The 24039-nt window shown below is 35.6% G+C and overlaps 1 protein-coding gene across 1 annotated transcript in view; it reads left to right on the top strand.

Moving 5' to 3' along the window:
• The window catches only part of LOC109097478 (muscle, skeletal receptor tyrosine protein kinase-like), a 29235-nt gene extending 5655 nt beyond the window's left edge, over positions 1–23580 (top strand). Inside the window, exons 2-17 of the mRNA XM_042732160.1 lie at positions 4718–4844; positions 4935–5086; positions 5399–5525; positions 5637–5779; positions 7174–7298; positions 10449–10608; positions 12397–12403; positions 14058–14321; positions 16598–16761; positions 17277–17300; positions 17656–17744; positions 18604–18763; positions 18926–19112; positions 20026–20220; positions 20990–21138; positions 21461–23580. Of these exons, the coding sequence (XP_042588094.1) occupies positions 4718–4844; positions 4935–5086; positions 5399–5525; positions 5637–5779; positions 7174–7298; positions 10449–10608; positions 12397–12403; positions 14058–14321; positions 16598–16761; positions 17277–17300; positions 17656–17744; positions 18604–18763; positions 18926–19112; positions 20026–20220; positions 20990–21138; positions 21461–22146 (2759 nt within the window). The 3' untranslated portion in view covers positions 22147–23580. The remainder of the gene's footprint in view (positions 1–4717; positions 4845–4934; positions 5087–5398; positions 5526–5636; positions 5780–7173; positions 7299–10448; positions 10609–12396; positions 12404–14057; positions 14322–16597; positions 16762–17276; positions 17301–17655; positions 17745–18603; positions 18764–18925; positions 19113–20025; positions 20221–20989; positions 21139–21460) is intronic.
• The last annotated feature ends 459 nt before the right edge of the window (positions 23581–24039 follow it).

Raw genomic sequence — 24039 nt, 5'->3', positions numbered from 1 at the left:
GTTGAGGTATAAATTTGATATTGACGTACACACTACCCCAATCAAATTAATGGCATCAGTAGCTGTTCTACACATCATCTGCCTGTCAGTGAGCTGTGAATTGAAAATAAATGCTCCTTCTCAACCTTTGCATACAGAATGTCCTTCTTGGTATCACATCAAATGTCATTCACAGAGGAAAGTACCAGTGAAAACAGAACAATAGTGAAGTAGAACACTACTGGAAGCCAAAAAGACCAAATGCAGCAAAAATAGCGAAGACCAACAATCAGGGAACATTCTCCGAATTTTGACTACTTTTCTGACAAGGTTCTCTCAACAAACATTTGTCAAGGTTAAAAGAATATTCATTCAAAGTTATCTGGTTGCCAATAATGTTCTTAAGTAACTAATTTGCAAAATTTATTTTTCTCTAAGTTTGCAATGTTCCATTCAAAATAAATCTTTATGGAAAATGGAGCAAAAAATAAATAAAAATAAATTTTCTCTCAATATATAACAATGTTCATATAGTCCATTCAGAAAAAAAAAGAGTTCAATATGGAAACAATGCTAGCCAAAAATTTTGTCATTTGAATCTGAATAAAAATAGAAATCAAAGCAAATGGCATATGCAAACAAATGAATGCTGGAACTTTTCCAAATAGATGAACGGAAGAATAGTTGATTTATTATAACTTACGTAATTTGTTTACATCAAATTGGAGAGCGAGTCTGTTATAAAACTCTAAGCAGCATCTTAACATGAGCTGTTGCTAACAGGTCGGGATGATGATGTCCTTGGAAGCTCTTGCGAGGAACAGGTGATATATCCGCTGATTCACACTCTGGAAATTGGCAGGTTGTGTTCCCACGGAGTGTTAATGCATCCCCGTGAGAAAACACAGCCGACAGCAAACGAGGTTTGTGCAGTCATGCTGTAAATTAATGAGGCTCCAGCTTCACCGCTGTCACTCACCTGCATTCAAGACAGAGAAAACAGCTTAAGAAACCAGGAACTTTGCATTCCCTCCTGAAACAAAGCTTGAATCAACCTGAAGTGCTCAGCTGGTCTCCCAGAATAGTTTTAGTGGGGTTTTGTGCAGTTGTCACCAGGCCAGACCAGCTTAATTCTGCTTTTACTGGTTAGCAAGGCCCTGTTAGCCCCTGCCGGAAGATGACGTAGCTACACCATTTGGTTCATCGTTCTCCATTAATTATTGAAAATGACAATTCTAAATACATAATATTATTAGCAAACAGCATATACACAGAGCAGAACTGTTTCAAGGTACATTCAGCTGAATGAATGAACATGTTATTTTTAGCTAAAGCTATTAAACATTGTTTTTGTTAACTGAAAAAGCTCAAATAAAACAAAAATTTGAAATATTATATGAAAAACTTACTTAAAAACATAGAAGTCTTGCATTGGAAGCTGTCTTGTCTGGAAGTATGCAACTTGATGGATTTTACAAAAGCACATAGAATTACTAAACCTTAAAATGAAAGTAAACATAGTTATAATGATAATGAAAATAAAATAAATAAGAAAGCTAATTCAAAATATAATAGTATAAGAACACTGGAGAGCAACAACAAAGCCACTCAGTCTATTATCTTGCTAATAATATAGCAAAACTGAAAATAGCACAAGCGTCATACATGTGACACGTGACCTACAGTAATTACATTAGTGAGCGCAGTATAGTGCATACACTTTTGGTCGAGTTTAGTCTGTGAGAGGAGCTTTTAGAATTAATAGGGGAAATTTTGGAAAACTGATACGACAAGTCTTTTGGAGAATTTGGGCGGGCTATTTATCTTGTCAGATTTCCCTTTGAAGAAACCAGTGTTTGAAGAAATATCTAAAACAATACAAGTGTGATTGCAAAAGAAATGAAAAGACGAGAACTTCCTGGAGTTGACGTGTCTTGACGTAACAATGCCAGACTAAACAATAAAACTCCAGATAAAATATTTATTACAAAGCAGAACGAAAGGGAAGTGCAACAAACTGACATTGAATTTTATAGTGGATGTTTAATGCTGTTTTAATGGCTCTTAACACAAACATTGTGCAACTTTAAAAGCAAACATTTCAAAACTAAAATGGCAATATCCAGACTCATACACATCAAGTTTACTTAAAAATGTCTTTAACCGGTGAGTTATCTTTGGTTAATAGTAAAGTGTTGATCTTGCTGCAATTCAAATTAGACTAAATGTTACTCATGAAATAGGCTACACATGCACAAAAACTGGTTCTCTTCCAAATCCTAAGCTGTGTAGTTTCATAAATAGACAGCATGCAATGAAACAGAGCCTTATAAGTGACTACAGCACCCTAGATAGGCTGCAACTCCATGTGACATACAAATAGCAGTACTCAAGAGACTGGACACAACTGATTTCTGCTAAGCTAACAACACAGTACTCATATACATGTTGATATTTAAAAATATCTAAATATTTGTCAGCATTAATTATAATCACATTGATATTCTACATTGCTTCCAGAAGCCCTCTTGTTTACTCAGGTTCAGTACTCAGCAACAAAACAATGCATGCTGGGATTGACTTTTCTATCTGCTTTAGATGTTGATGTTTGATTTTAAAAAGCATGGCATTTACAAGGTAGAAAATACTTTGAAGAATAGTTCAGAGAATACCATGATATTACAATAGCACAAATCCAAAAAGACATGGTATTACGCTTGAAAAACAATTTCTTACTTAGTATTTGTCTTATGTCCCAGTACAAATATCCAAACATTCTTAAATCAGGATACATTTATTGAAAAGCAAAATAATAAAAATATTATGTCTTGTTTTATGATAAATCTATCAAAATTAACAATTTTATCATCCTAAAAACATGGTATTAAAATGCCTAAAACATGGTTTTATCACTGTACATGCTCAAACAAGGTATGTCCATGGTACACATAAAAAAACATGGCATTTGGTAAACATGGAATTAGTATGATAAACATTTAATTATTTTTATCATGGTCCACATTCCAAAAACATGGTATTACCACGGAACACAAAAACATGATTTTGTCACAGGACATGTCCCAAAAATAAGGTATTACTATGGTACAGATCCAAAAAACATGGTATTACCATGATAAACATGCAAAAAACACAAAATAAAACAAATTATTTTATTATAATAACACTCAAAAAAACATAGAAATAAAACCAAAAAACAAAAAAAAAATAAAATTTAACTTATATATGCTTACCCCCAGGGCATCCAAGATGTAGGTGACTTTGTGTTGAGTAGAACACAAACACAGATTTTAAACAGAAACTGTTGAAGTCTATCAGTCTTATAATGGATGTGAATGGGAGTCACGGCTAAAACATACAATAAAACTAAAAAAAAAAAAAAAAAAAAAAAAAAAAATACACAAACAAAACCAAATTAAACCCTGCGGCTCATAACGATACACTGATGTGTAAAGACACAAAACGATCGGTCTGTGAAAGAAACTGAACAGTATTTATATTGTTGTTTTTAGCTCTGATTTTCACTGCAATGTCCGAAATGTCTGCCCTGAGCGCGTCCTGAGTGTGTTCTTCTCAACAGCATGCACCTGATGTGTCTTCTTCTTCTTCTTGCTTCACGCCGGATCCAGACTTATAAGTGCATTACCGCCACCTATCTCTCAAATGGACTATTGACACTCTATCTACAATCTCAATAAGGGGAATGGTGGGATTATCATGGGTGATTCAAAGTTTACTTCAGGATGTCAGTGGCCAAGCTAGATGCTTTGCTAGTGATAGTAGAGCCACATATTAAAAAAGAAGTCCACCAATCTCTGTGAACTCAGTGTGTAAGGATCTTTACAGTAGGTAAACTTGACAATCACCATTCTAGATTTTGGCGTTCACTTGTATAGTACGGTGGCTCTGAATTGTCAAAACTCCTCTCAAAATGCTTGCAAAGGATGCAAAAACAATGGCAGACAAAAGTTTTGGAGGCAGTGTGTAAACATGATTGACACAACCTGAAGTCGTAACTATTTTCAATGTGTGAAAATTTTGGATGAAAATTTTGGACTCAAGTTTGCAATTGCCTTCAGGGTGCAATGACATTTAACATTTTTCTTTTTTTTTTTTGTCATGGCCAGAGTCCCAAAATTGGAATCACCATGATAAAAAAAAATATATATATATAAAAAAATGACATGGTACACTCCCCAAAACATGTTATTAACATGATACATATGCAAAAAAAACAAAAAAAACCAAAAAAAAAAAACATGGTTTTATCATGGTATACATTCCAAAAAACATGATATTACCATGTGACCTTTAAAAAAAATGTTTTTAGTGTAATGAAACCTCAAGTCCAGTCTGGTCTCAGTCACGGGAGGGATGTGTTTCATATCAGCTGGATTTATTCATAGGATAACATCAGGCCTGCATTCACACAGTTATTTCCATTAGAAACATGTTCTCCCCCATGACCCTCAGCTGTCTGCGGTGTCCCGAGCAGTGCTCAGAATGTGAAATATTTTGTTGTGAAAAGGTAGTTTCACAACCATTACAGTGTCTGATTTATAATTATTCAGAGTCAAATGCTAAAAAGCACTTCTTGTCAGCCTGTCTTATTTCATGACATGATTACAGAAGGGGGAATAAAAAATAACTCTTTGTATAAAGTAACAACATTTTTGTTATGATCTGAAAATGAAAATATTTATTTCCTTCTCTATTGCAGCACCCAGAATCACAACACTGCTTGAGACAGTGGACGCCTCTCTGGATCATAACGCAACTTTCATCTGTGAGGTTGATTCATACCCTCAAGCTGATATTACATGGACGCGGAATAACTACCCAATACGGTTTGAACTTTCTTCATTCATTAACTTGATTCTTATTCTATGCTATGCATAAAAATAAAAACAAAAAATGCATCTGCTTCTTGAATGCAGGTATTACGATTCCAGATACATTATACAAGAAAATGGCCAAATGCTGATCATTCCCAATGTAAAGGATTCAGACAATGGAGAATACTGTTGCATTGCTAGAAATGGGATTGGAGAACCGGCCAAGAGCTGTGGAGCTTTACAGCTGAAGATGAGTATGTTCACAAATGTGCTCTCATAACTCTGACAGCCATCAGGATATTATATGGCATACTATTCTTTGTGCTTCTTGCCAAATGATTGTTTTTGTATCTTAATAAAGGCTTGAAGATTTTCATTTTCACAGTTTGCATTCACATGAAATTTCTGTGGTATATTCAATGCTTCATTTATTAATGATCCACATGGAAAGGAGTAAGAAGTGTTTGAATTTGAATATTATAATAGAATATCTGAATGTTATAATAGAATATCCATTTCAGTCAAGTAAAGGTCACTCTAATGAACAATTTTTTTGTTTTTTTCAGAGCCTCAAATCAAAAGACATCCTACTAACATGACATTGATCGTGGAGTCCAAAGCAGTGTTGCCATGTTTGACAATAGGATATCCAAAACCCGGCATATCCTGGATTAAAGAAGATGATCTGATAAAAGTAAATGGATTGTCTTGTCTTAGTATTTAACATAGGATTTCTTCCCAGTATTTGCTGGTAAGACTGTAACAAGGTTCAACATGTGTCAGTCATTGTGTGCTTGTGTCTTGGGTTAATAGTCGTATATCAGTTTTGGAATCTGGTTCCCTAAAAATTAACAACATCAAGAAAGAGGACGCTGGACAGTATCGCTGTGTGGCCAGGAACAGTTTTGGAATCGTGTACTCCAAACCAGTCACTATTGAAGTACAAGGTATGGTATAAAATAGCTTTCATACTCATTCAAGTATTCTTGTCATTTTCAGGTTTTCTAATGCAATGACATTCTGACAATTTAAGCATGACTCTAGTGTCCAATACGTTTAAGGTCACTTTATGTTTATGGGCCAATGACATAATGCTTGCACATTGATTGACTGATTAAAAAATTAGAAAAAAGTAGACCTCTTTCATGATGAGCACATAGTTATTTATTATTATTATTCATATTATTGTATTGGTGCAACCGTCATTTAAAATAGCATGATATTTGACCTGTGACCTAATTTGACCTTACAAGGCAAGATTAGATAAGATTGTACAATGTCATGTGGTGCAACTCCCTAAAACGTAATGATATATCCTTTAATAATTTGTGATGTTTGTATAAAATATATAAAAAATGCACTGCGTTCCAAAAGGCTGGGATCTGTAAGAATTTTAATGATTTTAATGGAGTCTCTTATGCTCATCAAGGCTGTATTTATAATATCAAAAAAAAAAAAAAAACAAAACAAAACACTAATATTGTGAAATATTATTGCAATTTCTAATATTGGTTTCCTATTTTACTTTAAAATGTAATTTATTCCTGTGACGCAGCACTGCATTTTCAGCATCATTATTCCAGTCTTCAGTGTCACATGATCCTTTAGAAATCATTCTAATATGCTGATTTATTATCAACGTTGAAACAGTTGTGCTGCTTACTATTTTTTTTTCTTTGATACTTTGATGAATAAAAAGTTACAAAGAACAGCATTTCATATCACTTTTTATCCATTTAACACATCCTTGCTGCATAAAGCATTAATTTCTTAAAATAAATATATATACAAAAATAAAAAATTACTGACCCAAAACTAGTAGTGTATGTTTTAACACAATATGTATATTTTGAATAAACACTGTACTTTTTATTCATCAAAGAATCCTGAAAAAGTGTCACAGGTCCCAAGAAATATTAACAACAATATAAATATTAACAATATTTTCCAACATTGTTAATAAAGCAGCAATCAGGATCCTTTGACACTGAAGACTGGAGTAATGATGCTGAAAATTCAGCTTTGATCACAGCAATAAATTATATTTTAACATACATTCACATAGAAAAAAAAATAAAACAATAATTTTAAACAAAAAAAATATTTCACAAAATCAAAAAATTCATATATATACAACACCAAATAGAAAAAAAAACGACTAAAAAAAATAAAATCTTTAAAAAAAATAAAAATAAACATTAATCAAACATAAAAATAAAACATTCAAAAAAATTAATCAAAATTAAACATTTTACTAATCACAAACTTTTGAACAGCATTGTATATTTTCAATTAAAAAAAAAATTCTCCATTTTCTTATTCATCATTGACTTTCCTGTAGCTCCTGCCAAAATACTGAAAGTTCCCAAGGAGAAGAAAGTTCAGATCGGATCAGAGGTTACGCTGGAGTGTAACGCCACTGGCAACCCAATCCCATCCATAACTTGGCTTGAAAACGGCAATACGGTAAATCCTCGACTTTACTCATTTTCTCCCTTTCCCTTCTTCTTCTTTGCCTCTCTCTTGCTTTTCTTGTTTTCTCTGGCTCTGTGGAGCAAATGAATTGTACTTTCATCTCATCTTACTGGACCAGAGAGCAGAGCTCAATGTGTTCATGTTAATGTCAGGTGGCATAGCTCAAATGCTGCTATTAACAGGATTCAAACTACAATCATTGCTCAGGCCGCCGATCGGACAGCAGCAATAAAGTTTAAGCCGTATTGAGATCAAGAAAGGAATTCAAAACACATCAGAGTTCTTATCATTATTTGGGATCGTTTCTCGTTGTGGATTTTGGTAGACAGATACAAAGAAACCAAAAACTGATCAGTCTTACTTGAAGATATTTTCTGAAAACAAGCGTGTAAGTCTTTAAATCCAAGAAAATCCAACATTCAGATTTCTCAGGCTTCTGAACAAGCACTGTTTTCATTTGGATACCAGCAATCATATTTTAATGCAATATTTTTTGAGATATGTGTAGATAAATATTGGTTTGGCTCAGCGGCTGTGGTTGAAACTTCTATTTTTTGGCACGATGTGTAACAACAGTAAGTAGTGAAGCAGAGAATGATCTCTCTTCTCGAGGCCGTACATGTCCTAAATACAAGACTATCTAACCATCTAACTACCAAACTACAAACTGTTGTGTTTTTGGTGATCTTTTTGTTGTAGAATGTTTTAGGTTGCACTAGTATGCACTATACACTAAGTTTATAGATCTATCTATCTATCTATCTATCTATCTATCTAAATACTTTTATATTTTAATTCAGTTGATATTTATTTTAACAAACAGATTTTATGGTTTTAGTTAGCTAACTATAATAACCCTACAATAAAACATTTCAAGACATTGTAAAATAATAGTAATGGCATTATTTGTCTATTTATTCCTTATTTGGTATTTGTTGGACATGTTTTTGAAATCCTCTCCTTACTTGTCATTTAGACATAAGAATTTCATTGGGTTGCAAGACCAAATCATTAAACACTCCACCATCAAAGTCCTTTGCCTTTGGAGCTCTTTTCACTAATAATCTTATGTATAGTTATAGTTTTAAAAAGGCATTTATAGTATGATGAATAGCTAGAGCTGTCGGAGCAGAAAGATAACGACAGAGAGATGAACTTTGACCTCTGACCTCCAAAGCATCCCTGAAACCCGTGAGATGTTATTAGAAGCTTGATTAAAATGAGTCATCTGAGTGTGTTTCTGGCAGGACTCGCGGCTCATTAGTTTTCTTTAGCCTGATGAAGTGCCTTCTAAAATCAGCTGCATGAGCACTTTGTCAAATATAGAGCCGCGATCGACATTCCTACAGGCTCTTATGATCGTCTCATAAACTCAGCAAATCACATTAGCAAAATAGCAGGAGTCTTAGCACATCCAAACGATAAATAGAGGGATTTGTTATAATTGTTGGAATAATCATGTGACCCATCACTTCTATTCTTTTCTATTTTATTCTGCACATATAGTGTACAGTGGAGATCGTTAGTGACTATTTTGAACTCCAAATACAATGAGTCTCCAGTTGCAGGGTGTATACTTTCCGTGGCATTAAAGATAATATCATAGATGTTTTATTTATTAAATTTAGTTGATTAGATGAGCCATATATATGTACATCTGCGATCGCACATCAGCTGAATTTCTATTAATGCAGCAGTATTAACTAATAGCTGTTATATTGCATGGCTGCTTGCCAGAAGATTGTTTTGATTGTTATCATAATCATTTCTACCTTTGAGGTCTGTAAAATTATTATTATTATTTATAATTTTTAATGTTCTTGAAAGAAGTCTCTTCTGCTCACCAAGGATGCAATTATTTGAGCAAAAATACAGGAAAAACAATAATGATGTAAAACATTTTTACAATTTAAAATGACTCATATTTTTGTGTAAACTGTGATTTCTATGGTTTTGAATTTGATGAACAGAATGTTGACGAGCATGTAGGGGATGTTACGGTTATTGAGGCCCCTCCTCGAAGCCGAGGCCTATAGGCAGTCGCATGATCTGCCAATAGCTAGTGCCGCCCTTGTACTGATTTCAAAGTTAAGGATTCATTAGTTTGAATGTACATTGAAACAAAAAATATTTTAAAACATCTTAGTTGATAATTCCGTATACTTTATTTTTGACAAAACATCCCATGTTTCGGTAGTGACAGCACATTTTCGGTAGTGACATTAATGCTTTGGTAGTGACCACATCACATTACAGAATTTTAATTCACATACTAAAACATACTAAAACCAACAAAAAAATGACTAACTGTACTGAAATTATGTAGTTTATTTCTCGCATATATGAGGATTATGTGTTCCCCTTTATTCTCTATGAAACAATAATGACATGTTTCGGTAGTGACAATTTTAGATACTTTTGAACCTAGCTCAAAGATGCTAATCAGCACATGGTTAGCTAGCACAGTTCTGAACAGTGTACGTATAAAAACTAAAAGTTATGAAATAACTCCCGAAAAAGTGTGCTTAACTGCAGAAAAAGGTGTTCGGTAATGATGTTCCTTACATTTACACAGAGATTTTTCAGACTTTTGAACACATTTATCTCAAAATGATGGGACCTTTCTACTCACACCTTGTAACTATGAGAGAGGCGGGCACAGGAATATTCCCTGAAATGTATGCTTTTAGTTAAAATCAGTCTTGGCCAATAGACTAAAACATTTCGGTAGTGACATGAAAAATGTGGCACATTTCTTTTTACATTAAGTTTCATATTTTACAAATAAAATGTAAAATCAATTATTTATTTTTGAACTTCACTTTATAATAGAATTGAAAAATTATATTAAGCTTACTAATATTTTAAATATTATTGTTGGTTTTAATAGATAATAGAAGGATCTTAATAAACATCTGAAATTTTAATACTTAAATGCTTTTTACTAAATTGCTTTATTTTAATTGGTTTATTTAATTTTTTTTTTTTTTTTTTTTTGCACATATTGGACAACAGTAAACATACTGTATAGTCTCCTGTGTCTTTTATATCGCACATATTGGCATTTTCTAAAATGTAGAGGCATTACAGCATTTAAAGCATGAGAGGGTGTACCTGATATGATTTATTTGTTGTGTGTAGATTTTCGGCGCGTCAGTGGAAGAGACGCTGGTGGATGAAGTCATCGTGTCTGTTCTGCGGGTGGTGGTTCATAAACCAGCTCTCTACACCTGTCAGGCTACTAACCAGCACAGCGGAGGAGCCAACACCGTCAAAGCCACAGCTAAGATAACTGTCTCAGGTGAGCTAAAGCACCAACGCTATCTCACAACCAATTCGTATGTATTTTACGAGGTGGCTAATTCGTACAAATTCATAGGACCTCACTCGTACGATTTGTCCAGACCCCAGTGACGGGTAGGTTTAGGGGTGGGGTTAGGTGTAGGTCATTAGTACAAATTCATACAAATTGTGCAACTCGTAAAATACATACGATTTAGCACAAATCGTATGAATTTGTACTGATTCCTACTAGATTGTCCCTAAAATGTACAAATTCATATGAATAAGCCACCTTGTAAAATATGTACAAATTGCTGTGAGATCGGGCTAAAAGCACTGATTCCTACTAGATTGTCCCTAAAAATCCACACATTTCAATTTTGCAGAATGTCATAGTTACTGAAGTTTTTTTGATACCCAACTGTAAAAATATCTAAAATGATATAAAAATAACCAATTTATGACAGTAACAATCAATATAGTTACTATGCTATTTAGCAGGAGGTACGGTTAACATGGTAAATGTTTATATGGGTTATAAAACCTGAGTATAGGAGTGATATGAAACAGTATTTTATATATGTGATGAACTGCACAAAAAAAGTACCATGTTAATTTGTAAACAACATTTATCATAATACTATGGTATTTAAAGTGCAGCTGGTGTACACTACCATTCAAAGGTTTGGGGTCAGTAAGATATTTTATTTTATTGACTGATTGATTGATTGATTGATTGATTGATTGATTGATTGAGATAAATTATTACTTTTATTCTGTAATGATGAAAAATGGCAATACTATTTCACAATATTTCAGTTTACAATTTTTATTATATTTTTGATTAAATAAATGGTATAATACCCAAACTTCTAAACAGTAGTGTACCTTTAAAATACCATTATATATTTTTATACTGCCTTGATAAATGTCATAGTACTAGATCACACAGTCAGAGTACCGAGATACCACTGGAGTGTATTATTGTCAGCCTGTGATGTCAGCAGTCATAATGTTTTAGCAAAATCAATTTGAAATGCTTCTGTTAATAAACGCCCATGAAACAAGTCTTGTAAACACACACCCGCTGTGACCCACTGTTTCAGCCATATGCTTCTCTGGCTGCTCTGTGTAAATATGAAGTGACTGCCCTCGAAGTTTCAGCAGCTGTGTTTCTGCTGCCGGTATTTCACTCAACTTCCCCTTTGTTTGCATAGCTGTTCTTTTGCCTCCTCCAAGCCCCGAAACGCATCCTTGTGCAAACATGCCCCAAAAGCCGTCTTGTGCCACTTGAGCCATGTAGAGAATGTGTACAATACGATTAGGAAATATGGCATTGAATTATTCAATCAACTGAGTAATATATGTTTTTTTTTTCAAACATTACAAAAAAAAGTACCAAGTACCAAAAATTCCCTATTACAAGGCTTTCTGGTATACCTCAATCTTATTGGCCAATCACTATTCTGAAATATATTGATTGTTATTTGTTTCTTATGGAAGTATTATCTAAAAAGAAAGACCTCAAGTCCGTAAACTGTTTGCTTCTGTGAAGTAGGTTCTTGAGTCCTGCCACATTAAAATCAGGAGGGCCGTTAAACGTCACACCTGCTGTATCTACAGAAAGACCCCCCGTGCTCTGTGTGTGTCCTCGTCTCATTCACACAAACACTGTGCCACAGAAGCATGCTCAGGCCTGCAGCGTGGATGTGTTGCTCTCTGACATTAAGCAGATATTGTTTGTGCTCTTCTCTCTTCTTGGGTCTGTTTCTGGTGGTGGAATCTGGATCCTGTAACTTTCCCATAGAATGGAGGTAAGAATGTAATTTGCATCCTATTAAGTGGTACTTTAACATGCAGCTTAATACAACATAACCTTGTGGCCATATTTTCTCTATACAGTTTAACCTGGGTAAATCTCACAAAATCTGTTAAGAACTTCAAATCTCAAAGTGTATTGCACGACTCAAGCTGACTGCTCATGTAGAGCGTGCGTTTACACTGAGCTGTTTCACTGGAAAGAGCCACTCAAATTGAGTCAGTGTGTCTCTGTTGATTGAAATGTTAAATGCAAGCATACACATGTGCAGGATAATGCAGTATACACTCCCGCTGTCAAACCAGACGCGCCATATGGTCTAAGTTACACATGGACTTAAATAAACCAAGCTATTATCCGACAGTTCAGATTCATTGTCTGGATGCAATTAAAGTAAAGTTACACAGAATGAAATAATTGTGAGAACTGCACTTTATTCCTGTCAGTTGTGCAGTGTGTACATGAGTCAGCACGCAGTCATGAGACAGTCATGTATGGAAGCCTTGAAGGGACATCTTTATATAACTGAACCATTCTGTTAAGTAGAAGTCACTGATGGAGGGCAAAGTTACTCTTTGACAAATTACAAACTCATAAACACAAAATCTCATAAACACAGTTTGTTATTATTTCTGAGGAGAGGAGAGCTGTTCAAAACCATCAGACTTAAGAGTTTCATCTGAAATACAATTAAATGAGTAAAAAATGTCAATTGAACGAAGGAGCCAAGTCATATATTGGAGCCAATGTATTTAAATGTGCTCTTTTTACTTTAGCAAGTTTCAAGACGGCAATAATATATTTAAATATAATATACTGTACTTAAGTTTTTATTTTTTTGCAATTAATGAAAATGTATAATAGTTTACATTTATATTAAATAAAATTAGCTGAAACTTATAAGTGCTTTTTACCCACTTAAATAGGACTTAAAAGGACGTCTTATTTTGTAATTTCAAAATAAAATATGTTTAATGTGATTTAGTATTTAAATATATTTGTAATCGCACATTTGTAAGGATTAAGTTGCAATTAAATGCATTTAAATATATTAACTTTGAATATAATATTATAATTATAGTTAAAATTACAAGTACTTTGCATGTCATTTACTTTCAAAATTCAAAATGTTAAAATAAGTGCACTTCTTTAAAGCATGACAAGATAATTATTATTATTTTTTTTAAATAAAAACTATAACACACATAAAAAGTAATAAAACAGGTCAAAAACACACATTTATGTAGTTTCTACAGAAACTATGTGTAACATAATCAAAACACTTAGCAAAACAGTATTTTATTCAAACATGGAGGATACACTTGGAGATATCGCTGGAAAATGGAACACACTAAACATAAACAACAGTGAAACAAAAAAAAAAAAACAGGGCTTAAATAAATGAGTGTCTATGCTAGTATTTAAATTATACTAAGATAACACTGAATTACACTACAAGTACACATTCATTACAATTAAGCGCACTTCCTTTTAAAAGAGTAGACTATTAAACGGTACCCAGATCATGCATAGAGAAGCCATCCTGAATGCCTTAGCAACCATATAGCAACTTGATAAAACCACACAGAACACCCAGAAACCACACAGTATGTGTTTAATGTTGCATTGTGATGTCTTATATGATTTAGACTGTACAAAGGCAACGCAGGCTACTGCAGCACATACAGAGGCGACGTGTGTCGGAACGAGCTCCGTCAGGACATGCTGGTATTTTTTAACTATTCTCTTCCGAACCCGGAGGACGCTCAGGAGTACCTGGCCCAGAGCGCATGGGGGGAGCTGGACGGGGTGAGATCATTCTGCAGGCCTGCCGCCAGATCACTGCTCTGTCACGCCACCTTCCAGGACTGCAATCCATCTGGACTCGGACCAGCACCTAAACCCGTCTGCAGGTAATGCAAATGAACTGATACCATGCAGAATATACCTATACCAGAAAATATACAGTAAACCAGAAGAAGCCAAAGAAACATATAGGCTACGAGTCATTCTTTGTTGCCTGGATCAGATTTCCTAACACTGGATCATAAAAAAGCATATCTTTAATGAAAAGGAAACAGCACTGGTGAGTTGTGAAACATGAACCTGTTTACAGAACCACAATCAGATAAATTAGTTATAGATTCTGTGTTTTGGCAAATGGCTGACCTTTAGCTTTTATTCTGTACTTACATGTCACCTATAATAACACGCTGGCCCAGTAGTGCACAACATAAGGGAAATAAGCAGCAACACAACAAAATTATCACAACACAAAGGAAACAAGTTGCAACACAATGAAATTAGCACAACACAATGGAAATAAGCCAAAACAATGAAATTAGCACAACACAACGGAAACAAGCCGCAACACAACAAAATTACAGTAGCACAACACAATGAAATTAGTACATCAAAACGAAATTAGCACAATACAATGGGAACAAGTCACAACACAATAAAATTTGCACAGCACAACAGAAACATGCCGCACCACAACCAAATTAGCACAATACAATGGAATCAATTTGCAACTCAACAAAATTAGCACAATACAATGAAAACAAGCCACAACACAATGAAACTGGCACAACACTATGGAAACAAGCCGCAACACAATAAATTGGCACAACACAATGGAAACAAGCCGCAACACAACGAAATTAGCACAACAAAACAAAATTAGCACAACACAACAGAAACACGCCACACCACAATGAAATTAGCACAATGCAACGGAAACAAGCCACAACACAACAAAATTAGCACAATACAATGAAAACAAGCCGCAACACAATGAAATTGGCACAACAAAACAAAATTAGCACAACACAATAGGAACAAGTCGCAACACAATGAAATTGGCACAACAAAACAAAATTAGCACAACACAACAGAAACACGCCACACCACAATGAAATTAGCACAACAAAACAAAATTAGCACAACACAAACACAACAGAAACCAAAAAAATGAAATTGGCACAACAAAACAAAATTAGCACAACACAATAGGAACAAGCCGCAACACAATGAAATTGGCACAATACAATTGAAACAAGCCGCAACACAACGAAATTAGCACAACAAAACAAAATTAGCACAACACAATAGGAACAAGCCGCAACACAATGAAATTGGCACAATACAATGGAAACAAGCCGCAACACAATGAAATTGGCACAACAAAACAAAATTAGCACAATGCAACGGAAACAAGCCGCAACACAACAAAATTAGCACAACAGAACAAAATTAGCACAACACAATAGAAACAAGCCGCAACACAACAGAATTAGCACAACACAATGAAAACAAGTCACAACACAAAGAAATTAGCACAACACAATGGAAACAAGCTGCAACAAAGCAAAATGATTTCCTCATTACTTCTGTTATTAGTGTTTTTGTTCAGTCCTTTAACTTAGATGTGTATTTCTATTTTTTTTTTTCTGCCCTTTTGAATTATTTCATTTATAAATCCATTTAAAAAAAAAAAAAAAAAAAAAAAAAAAAAGAGTAAAAAAGTGTACAATAAAGGACAATCAAAAACTTTAAGTATAATCACATTGCATGAAGTTAAAGGTGTAATCTGCCGATTGTCCTGCAGGCAACCTCATAATTCTGTCTTGTTATGATGTACGTAAGTATTTATGATTACTCCAGAGCACTCGTAGATCTATATAGATTTTCAAGTACTACTTAATTTACAATGGTTTTGGGATATGGTCCACAAGTCTAAGATGATTTGTGCGGTCATTGTTACGATCAAACTTACTTAATCTTACGAAACTTTTGGGAAACACAGCCCAGGTGTATTCATATTATATTGTGCACATACATATTTGTATTATATTTAATGTAATTATTATATTTTAAATAACGAAATAATTTTTAAATAATAATTTTAATAAATAAAATAAAATAAAATATACAATATGACATGATTTTCCTCAGGCACAGAAACCACATACAAAAAAAAAAAAAGACTCATAGTGCTATTTAGTAGATGCTTTTATCCAAAGCAAGTCACAGTAGTGGAGCAACCTGAGGTTTGCTCATCATGCTTGAGCAAACAATGGTGGTCGACCCAGAAACCGGCAAGTTTTCAAATGCTAGCCCTAAGCTTAAACCACTAAACCACCCATGCTATATATATATTTCTACATACACTGTGCTGTTGTCACAGGGAGCACTGTCTGGCAGTGAAAGAGCTCTACTGTTATAAGGAGTGGCGCTCTGCTGAGGAAAGATCTCATCAAGGTTTTCCAAATAGCATCACTCTCCCAGAATGCACCTCTCTACCCAGCCAACAAGCAGACCCATCCTCATGCACAGCGGTTCCTTACGTTGGTAAGTGTGACGTGCTATTATATGAACATATATTTTTAGTTCTGAAAATCATGTGATATTTTGGGGCTGATTGTCAATGATGCTCATAAAGCATCCGTCCCATGAAAACAATGGGTGTTAAAGGAAAAACCACCACATAGGGTTCTTGGCAGGACAATGCTGTAGATTTTATTTGTTTATGTGAAATGCCTCGTGAGGAATGTGAGGACAGCAGACCTATAGATGGACAAGATTAGGGTGGTTTATAGCCAAAGCATGTGAGGAAGTTGGGGAGATTGGACAGCTGAGTAAATGTTCCTATCTAAATGTTTCCATGCCATGTTTGCAAGCTGTTGTGTTGCTCATAGATTGACAAAATTTAGTGGGAAAGAGCAATGAAATGGTAATTATATACTGCAGGAGAGTGATAATTAGGCTGTGTATCTTCTAAAAGCCTGCACGTCAGAAAAATAAAACTAAACTTAATGAGTAAAATGAATAAATCAATTAACAACACACTTTTTTGTGTTATACAGATCTCAATAAAGACCAAGTTACAAGTAAGTGAGAATTTGACTTTGCTTTCTTCAAGTGTGGTGGGGTGTAAAAGTGGAAGCTATATAGAGACATATTTTTATTTACACTTGCATGTGAACTGGTTTGTAAATAATAACAACAACAACAACAACAATACTACTACTACTACTAATAATAATAAATCATGCTATAATTACTAATTAGATTTGTTTAATAAAATAATAATAATTATTAATTATAACATTATTATAAATTAGCAAACAAAGATGCACATTTACTGACAGACCTTTGGACTCCAGTTTGCATTAAACAGCAATAATGATCATAAAAGCACACATTTCATTTTATTTGACCATTTACAGTTTATATATTCTTTAGCGACATGTTACAATGACAAAGGAAGGTTTTACCAAGGAACTCACAACATGACAGCATCTTCCATTCCCTGTCAGCGATGGAACCAGCAGGTAAATGTTTGTTTTAAAGTCAGCATAGCAAAATTGACAAATAAATGTTCCTATACTCTTATTTTGTGCAATTATTTAATTATTATTATTTTTAAAATTTTATTTATTTTTATTCTGAAGAAAGTTTAATCTCCAAAATCTTGTAATAACTAGTTCTATCTCCTATTCATTAAGGATGATGTCATCTAAGCCACACGGGCAGGGAAAATAATGTTAGCTAGTAGATAGACAAGTAGCTATTTATTTAGCTTTAGATTATTGTTAGAGCTAATTCAGCCTGTCTTGTCTTGGACAATGGTTAATGCAGTCATTTAATAAAAGTTATGACAATAATAGCAAATAACAATAGAGCTGACACTGATATGCTAATGACATATGCCAAGATGCTCTGGAGGAGGATTTGACCAGCACTGCTAAGTTATAGTATTGGGCAAAGGGTTAGAACTGCACATATTAATAAACAAATGTTCATTTTAACATGCTATCATTTTCCCTTGTGGCTATAATCAAATAGAATTTTATTTATTTTTTAAAATGCCACTATCCTTAAACTATAACCTACCCCTAAACCATTTGAATTCTGGCATACGCTCAGTGACCTTCAACAGATATGAACACAGGAAACAAATGTTTTTACAGCAAAAACAATGGAGGGTCAAAATACATAAATCCAGAGGTTTCCTTTGAAATTAAGTTTTGAATGAGATTTTGTCTCTTTTCAAAACAGTGTGGAAAGGATTAATGCATGCGGTGGGTTTCAACCTGGCAGTGCTGGAAATATCAGGGATAATGGGAATATTGAATTTAGCCACAGAGGTTTGAGTTTCTTGGTTGACCGCTCTGTTTTTATCCTACTCAGGATCCCCATCAGCATAGACTCTCTGTAGATGTGATTCCTGAGTTGCGAAATGCAGAAAATTACTGTCGTAACCCAGGCGGAGAGAGTGACAGGCCATGGTGCTACACCACAAACCCTAATGTACGCTGGGAGTACTGTCTGGTGCCCAAATGTGGAGAAGGTATGAAAATGTATAACTCACTAATAAAAAAGATAAACTAGAAAAACGCTGAGAAAATTCAAAATTCTTTTTGACTGGGGTAGCTAACGCTAGATTGTCAGCTATCTCTGAAATATAAAACAAATGCTGGTCCTGGCTTATCATTATTTTTCTTTTCTACAGTTATGAGTGTGAAGACTGCACCCTCCATTACAAAACCGGTCCAGATTTACCCACCTCCTCCTGTGTCTACAGCTTACTCAATGAGCGTTATCATCTTTGTCATTTCTGGCTTCGCTGGGGCGGCCTTCTTTACCATACTCATCCTCATGTGCCACAGGCGAAAGAAACTGTGGCAAAAGAGGAAAAGGTGAATAATGGACTGAAAAGTCTAATTTATAGTCATTTATAGTCACTCAATACAATTACCTGCACTGGGAAAAGTTGATGGCTCAAACCTTTAAAATAAGGTTCCGAAATCCGGTCCTGGAGGGCCAAAGTCCTGCAGAGTTTAACTCAAACCCTCCATGGCATTGGCCCTCCAGGACTGGATTTGAGGAACCCTGCTTTAAAAAGTGTGATCCATGAGAACTGATGTAGGACAGGGGTGTCTGTAGAGTTCATTTCCATCCCTGCACCAACAGAACTTACTGTACTTTTGAAGTGCTCCTGATTATCTTAATTAGCTGGTTCAGCTTTGTTTGATCAGGGTTGGAGCTGAATTTGCAGAAAGTAAGGACTTCAGGAACAGGAATGTACCAAGGTCTACCAAGTGGGCATTGGTATCAACATCTGTTGTTGGTCCTGAAACAACTTTAAACCCTAACAGGACACAGAATCAAAATTACTCTAGAACGGGATGGCCAACCCTGCTCCTGATGGGACACCATCCTGCAGAGTTTAGCTCCAACCCTAATCCAACACACCTGAAATCAAGGTGTTCAGGATGATTTGATAACAAAGGTATATTGGAGCAAGGCCTGAACTGAAATCTGCAGGAATGTAGCCCTTTAGCAGCAGGGTTGGCTATCCCATCTCCTGGAGGTACACCATCAAACAGAGTCTTGCTGCAATTCTGCTCCAACACACTTGTCTGTAATGTTCAAGTAATCCTGGACATTTGGTTAACAAAACTCTGCAGGAAGGTGGCTCTCTTGGAGAATTGAAAGTCCTTGCTCTTGAGAACTCTCACTAGAAATGTACTTGAAGTTGCTTTGTTGGTTGCATTACTTAAATTATTAGCTGAATGCATCTAAACAACACAGTTGTGCTTCTATATTCAGTAGGGTCCTGGAGACGCCTACTCTGACTACCCTCCCCTCAGAGCTCTTGCTGGACAGACTTCATCCCAACCCCATGTACCAACGACTGCCTCTCCTTCTCAACTCTAAGCTCCTCAGTCTCGAATATCCACGCAACAACATTGAATATGTCCGTGATATTGGAGAGGGGGCCTTTGGTAGGGTGTTTCAGGCAAGGTGAGAGCTACCAAATGTTACAAGCAAATGTAACACCAGTGGTGCTAATGTCTGTTCTTGTTTGCCACTGTCAGTGTTTATATGGACAGTCCATTGCATGATTTCTTTTGTAGGGTTTTGTCAGAGGGGGAGCTTTATAGTGTGTGAATGATTCCAGTTTTAAGGACAATGACTGAACTCTCAGAAACTCTCTACTGAATCACCAGTTAGATCTGATACAGCATAAACCATGAATCAGCATGCAAAGGTTTGACGTGTACAGACCAAATAGTCCTGAAATCAGATATATAGAGACTCTGGGAAGTACAGCAGTGGGTAAAATGTATACACCATATGGCTGTCGCCTGAAATAGGATATTGGATAGGTCTAGTGAACATGTGATGTGTTTCAATATGAAACTTCCCTGTAGACACTATCGTGTGAGTGAGCCCTGCTGAGGTGGTTATTTATAGACACCCATTAGAAAAGTGTTTACTTCTCCAGGAACACACAGGAGCCTTCAGCACAGGAAGTGCAATCTTAATGGTATTCGAAGCAGGTTCTTGAGTTAGTGCCATTGTGGTTCTGTTTCCAAAGTTTGGTATCACCATTTAAACTATTTTGAAAGGCTTTATGACCTGTTTGTCAATTTGTGACAAAGAAAGCTGGTTTGAGATCAGTGAAGATGGCCTGTTACTCATAAAAAGGTTGATGTTCCAGGTTACAAATCCCTCAGCAGGATCAGCAAATTACTGCAATGTGATTCCCAATGTGCCTGCTATTCTTTAGAGCCCCTGGTCTTTTGCCGATGGAGCCATTCACCATGGTGGCAGTGAAGATGTTGAAGGAGGAAGCTTCGGCTGATATGCAGAATGACTTTCAAAGAGAAGCTGCACTCATGGCTGAGTTTGATCACCCCAACATTGTCCGTCTCCTAGGTAATGTATCTCAACTGTATGCCTTCAAAGACTTGCACCATACATCTGCTTGAGGACTTTCCTAAAATGAACCACATCTGCTTCCTATTACACTTATGTCCTTTCCTCAAGGGCACCACACAATTGAAAAAGCCTTAAAATAACTTGACTTATCCATTTCAGAATTGACCCAGTGTGTAACCCTAGATCAGTCCCCTCTGCGGCAATTCGGAACCAGATTCAGTGCCTCAACCCAGTGTTAGAATAACAGAAGGATATTTTTGGTAAGGCATCAACTGTTGGAAGCACAACTAAGCCTGTCGTTTGTGTATCTGTCGTGCAGGAGTCTGTGCGGTGGGGAAGCCCATGTGTCTCATGTTTGAATACATGGCCTATGGGGACTTGAATGAATTCCTGCGACGGCGCTCTTCAACCCAGCAGCCCAGTCTAAGTCGGGATACCTTGACATGCAGCAGTCTTGTGTCAGAACCTGAGCGTTACCCACCCCTCAGCTGCCTGGAGCAGCTCTCCATTTCCAAGCAGGTGGCGGCAGGAATGGCGTACTTGTCGGAACGCAAGTTTGTGCACCGTGACCTAGCTACCCGCAACTGTTTGGTCGCCGAAAACTTGGTTGTGAAAATTGCAGATTTTGGTCTCTCGCGCAACATCTATGCGGCAGATTATTACAAAGCCAGTGAAAATGACGCCATCCCGATACGGTGGATGCCACCCGAATCTATCTTCTACAACCGCTACACCAGCGAGTCAGATGTGTGGGCTTATGGTGTGGTATTATGGGAAATCTTCTCATATGGCATGCAGCCATACTATGGCATGGCCCATGAGGAGGTCATCTACTATGTAAGGGATGGAAATGTGCTCGCCTGTCCAGAAAACTGCCCACAGGAGCTGTACAACCTCATGCGTTTGTGTTGGAGCACTCATCCCACTGACCGGCCTAGTTTCGCAAGCATTCACCGCATCCTGGAAAGAATGCATGACCAGATGCTTCAATCTAGCCTTTCTTGAAGATCTCTAAAGATGCAATTCAAAGAACCAAAAAGCTCCAATCTTTAAGGAACTCATTGGAATCCCAAAGAGCCCTGAGGGGTCTTGAAGAAGTATAAAACATTTTAAGGTATCCACAAGAGATGAAGAAAACCCAGCAAAATTTTAAGTGCCCACAAATACTCAAGAAACCAGAGGAACATTGAGGAATGTGTAAGAAGCCTGAAATGATTGAAAAGGCTCTCACACCTTAAGAAATACTGATCCCTCAAACTCTTTGAAGATGAGTTTGCTTGCATCTGTTCAAAGGATCCCGATTGTTTTCTTTCAATGAAGCAGATGTACGGCAAACATCAGATGAGTGCTAGTCAAGGTTTGAGGTGATTCATATTAACAGGCTCACCAGTAATGAAGGTTAACATCTAGTAATAAGGTGGATGTAGTGCAGTCACCGCAGTAATCTAGACTGAAATCTCTGCGAGCAGAGACATACAGTATGAATGCCTGATATTTGTACTTTTCATCGCTTTTGTATCTATTTTGAGTAAAAATCTGAGAGTACTATGCATCTGTTAGTAACATTCTTCGAAAAAGTTAATTCAAGAACATGCTATAGTCCTTAAAGCTGAAAAACGTTGTCATTGTTTAATTTAAATTTAAAACATTTAAATAGAATAGCTTATTCCGAAGTGGCACATCATCACTTTACTTTATGTTGTAACTAAACAGTTTTGTTAATTTCTCAATAATTGATATTCCAAGATACTATGTTTCTTTGTGTGTTCTCGGTTGTATTTGTGAGTCAAACAATGTATCAGAAAATATTGTAGAGAAGTGTATATAGAATATTTTTGAACAATTTCTTAAGATCATGTCTCATAATTCATTAAAAATTTATGTATAATGTATGAATTATATGCATTTTATCATAAATTGAGACAAAGACTTTTGCTTAAAATCAACTTTTAATCATTTATCTGTTTGATGGTCCCATATACACTACAAGCCAACAAACAACACTACAAGCCATAAAACCTATGGAAATAAGTATTCACCCCTTTGTCTAGATTATAACGCTGCTTACACTGCAATCTCTATACATCCTGGTGCATTCTGGGATACTTTATAAACAGTACTATAGGAGTGTCCATGTGTACTTAACACTTTACTTCATCTGATACAACTCACCCATTTCATTTTCAGTTCAATTCAGTTCACCATGTTTGAACTTCTGACAGGTATTTAGCTAAAATCAAAAAAAAAAAAAAAAAAAAAAAAAAAATGCTTTGTGAATTTGCTATTGTACATGCATAGCATGACCTTTTTTAGTGTTATTATTATGTCATTATTGTATTATTACACAATTTTAGACCAACTATGTTAATATAGTGGTTTCATTAGCTATATGACTCAATGTTGGATATGACTTGCTTGAAATAAAACTATTTCTCTTGTTATTGCCTTGAAAACATGTTCATAAATAAATACACCAATCCACAATTGCAGAAAGCAACATTCATGGTATATAAGTCGCAGTCCATATCAAGTGTGGTAAAATGTGGTAATTTAAGCAACTTATTAAGAAACTAATAGTCTACTGGACACTTGTTTTTCAGTTTGAAATTGTGGTTTGCTTCGGGTAGCAGGCAGGGGGCAGTATTACATCACAGGAACTAAAATTACCCCATGGAGCCTGATTTATGACAATACCTTTCTCTGCATTTGAACCGGTTTTTGCTCTAAGCATTCAAAACAGGAACTCGCTGAGACAGTATTAAATCACGCTGGCATTTAATGAAGAAAGATGGTGAAGGATTTACTTTCAACGTGTGTGGGACTGTTTCTCTATTCCAGCATTTAATTCATCATCTCAGAATGTCGGGTCACATCTGATAATCCTAGAAATACATTGTC

This window comes from Cyprinus carpio, chromosome B10, assembly GCF_018340385.1.
Source record: "Cyprinus carpio isolate SPL01 chromosome B10, ASM1834038v1, whole genome shotgun sequence".
Lineage (NCBI taxonomy): Eukaryota > Metazoa > Chordata > Actinopteri > Cypriniformes > Cyprinidae > Cyprinus > Cyprinus carpio.
Note: the sequence above shows the minus strand (reverse complement) of the source record. Positions and strands in the feature narration are given on the sequence as shown.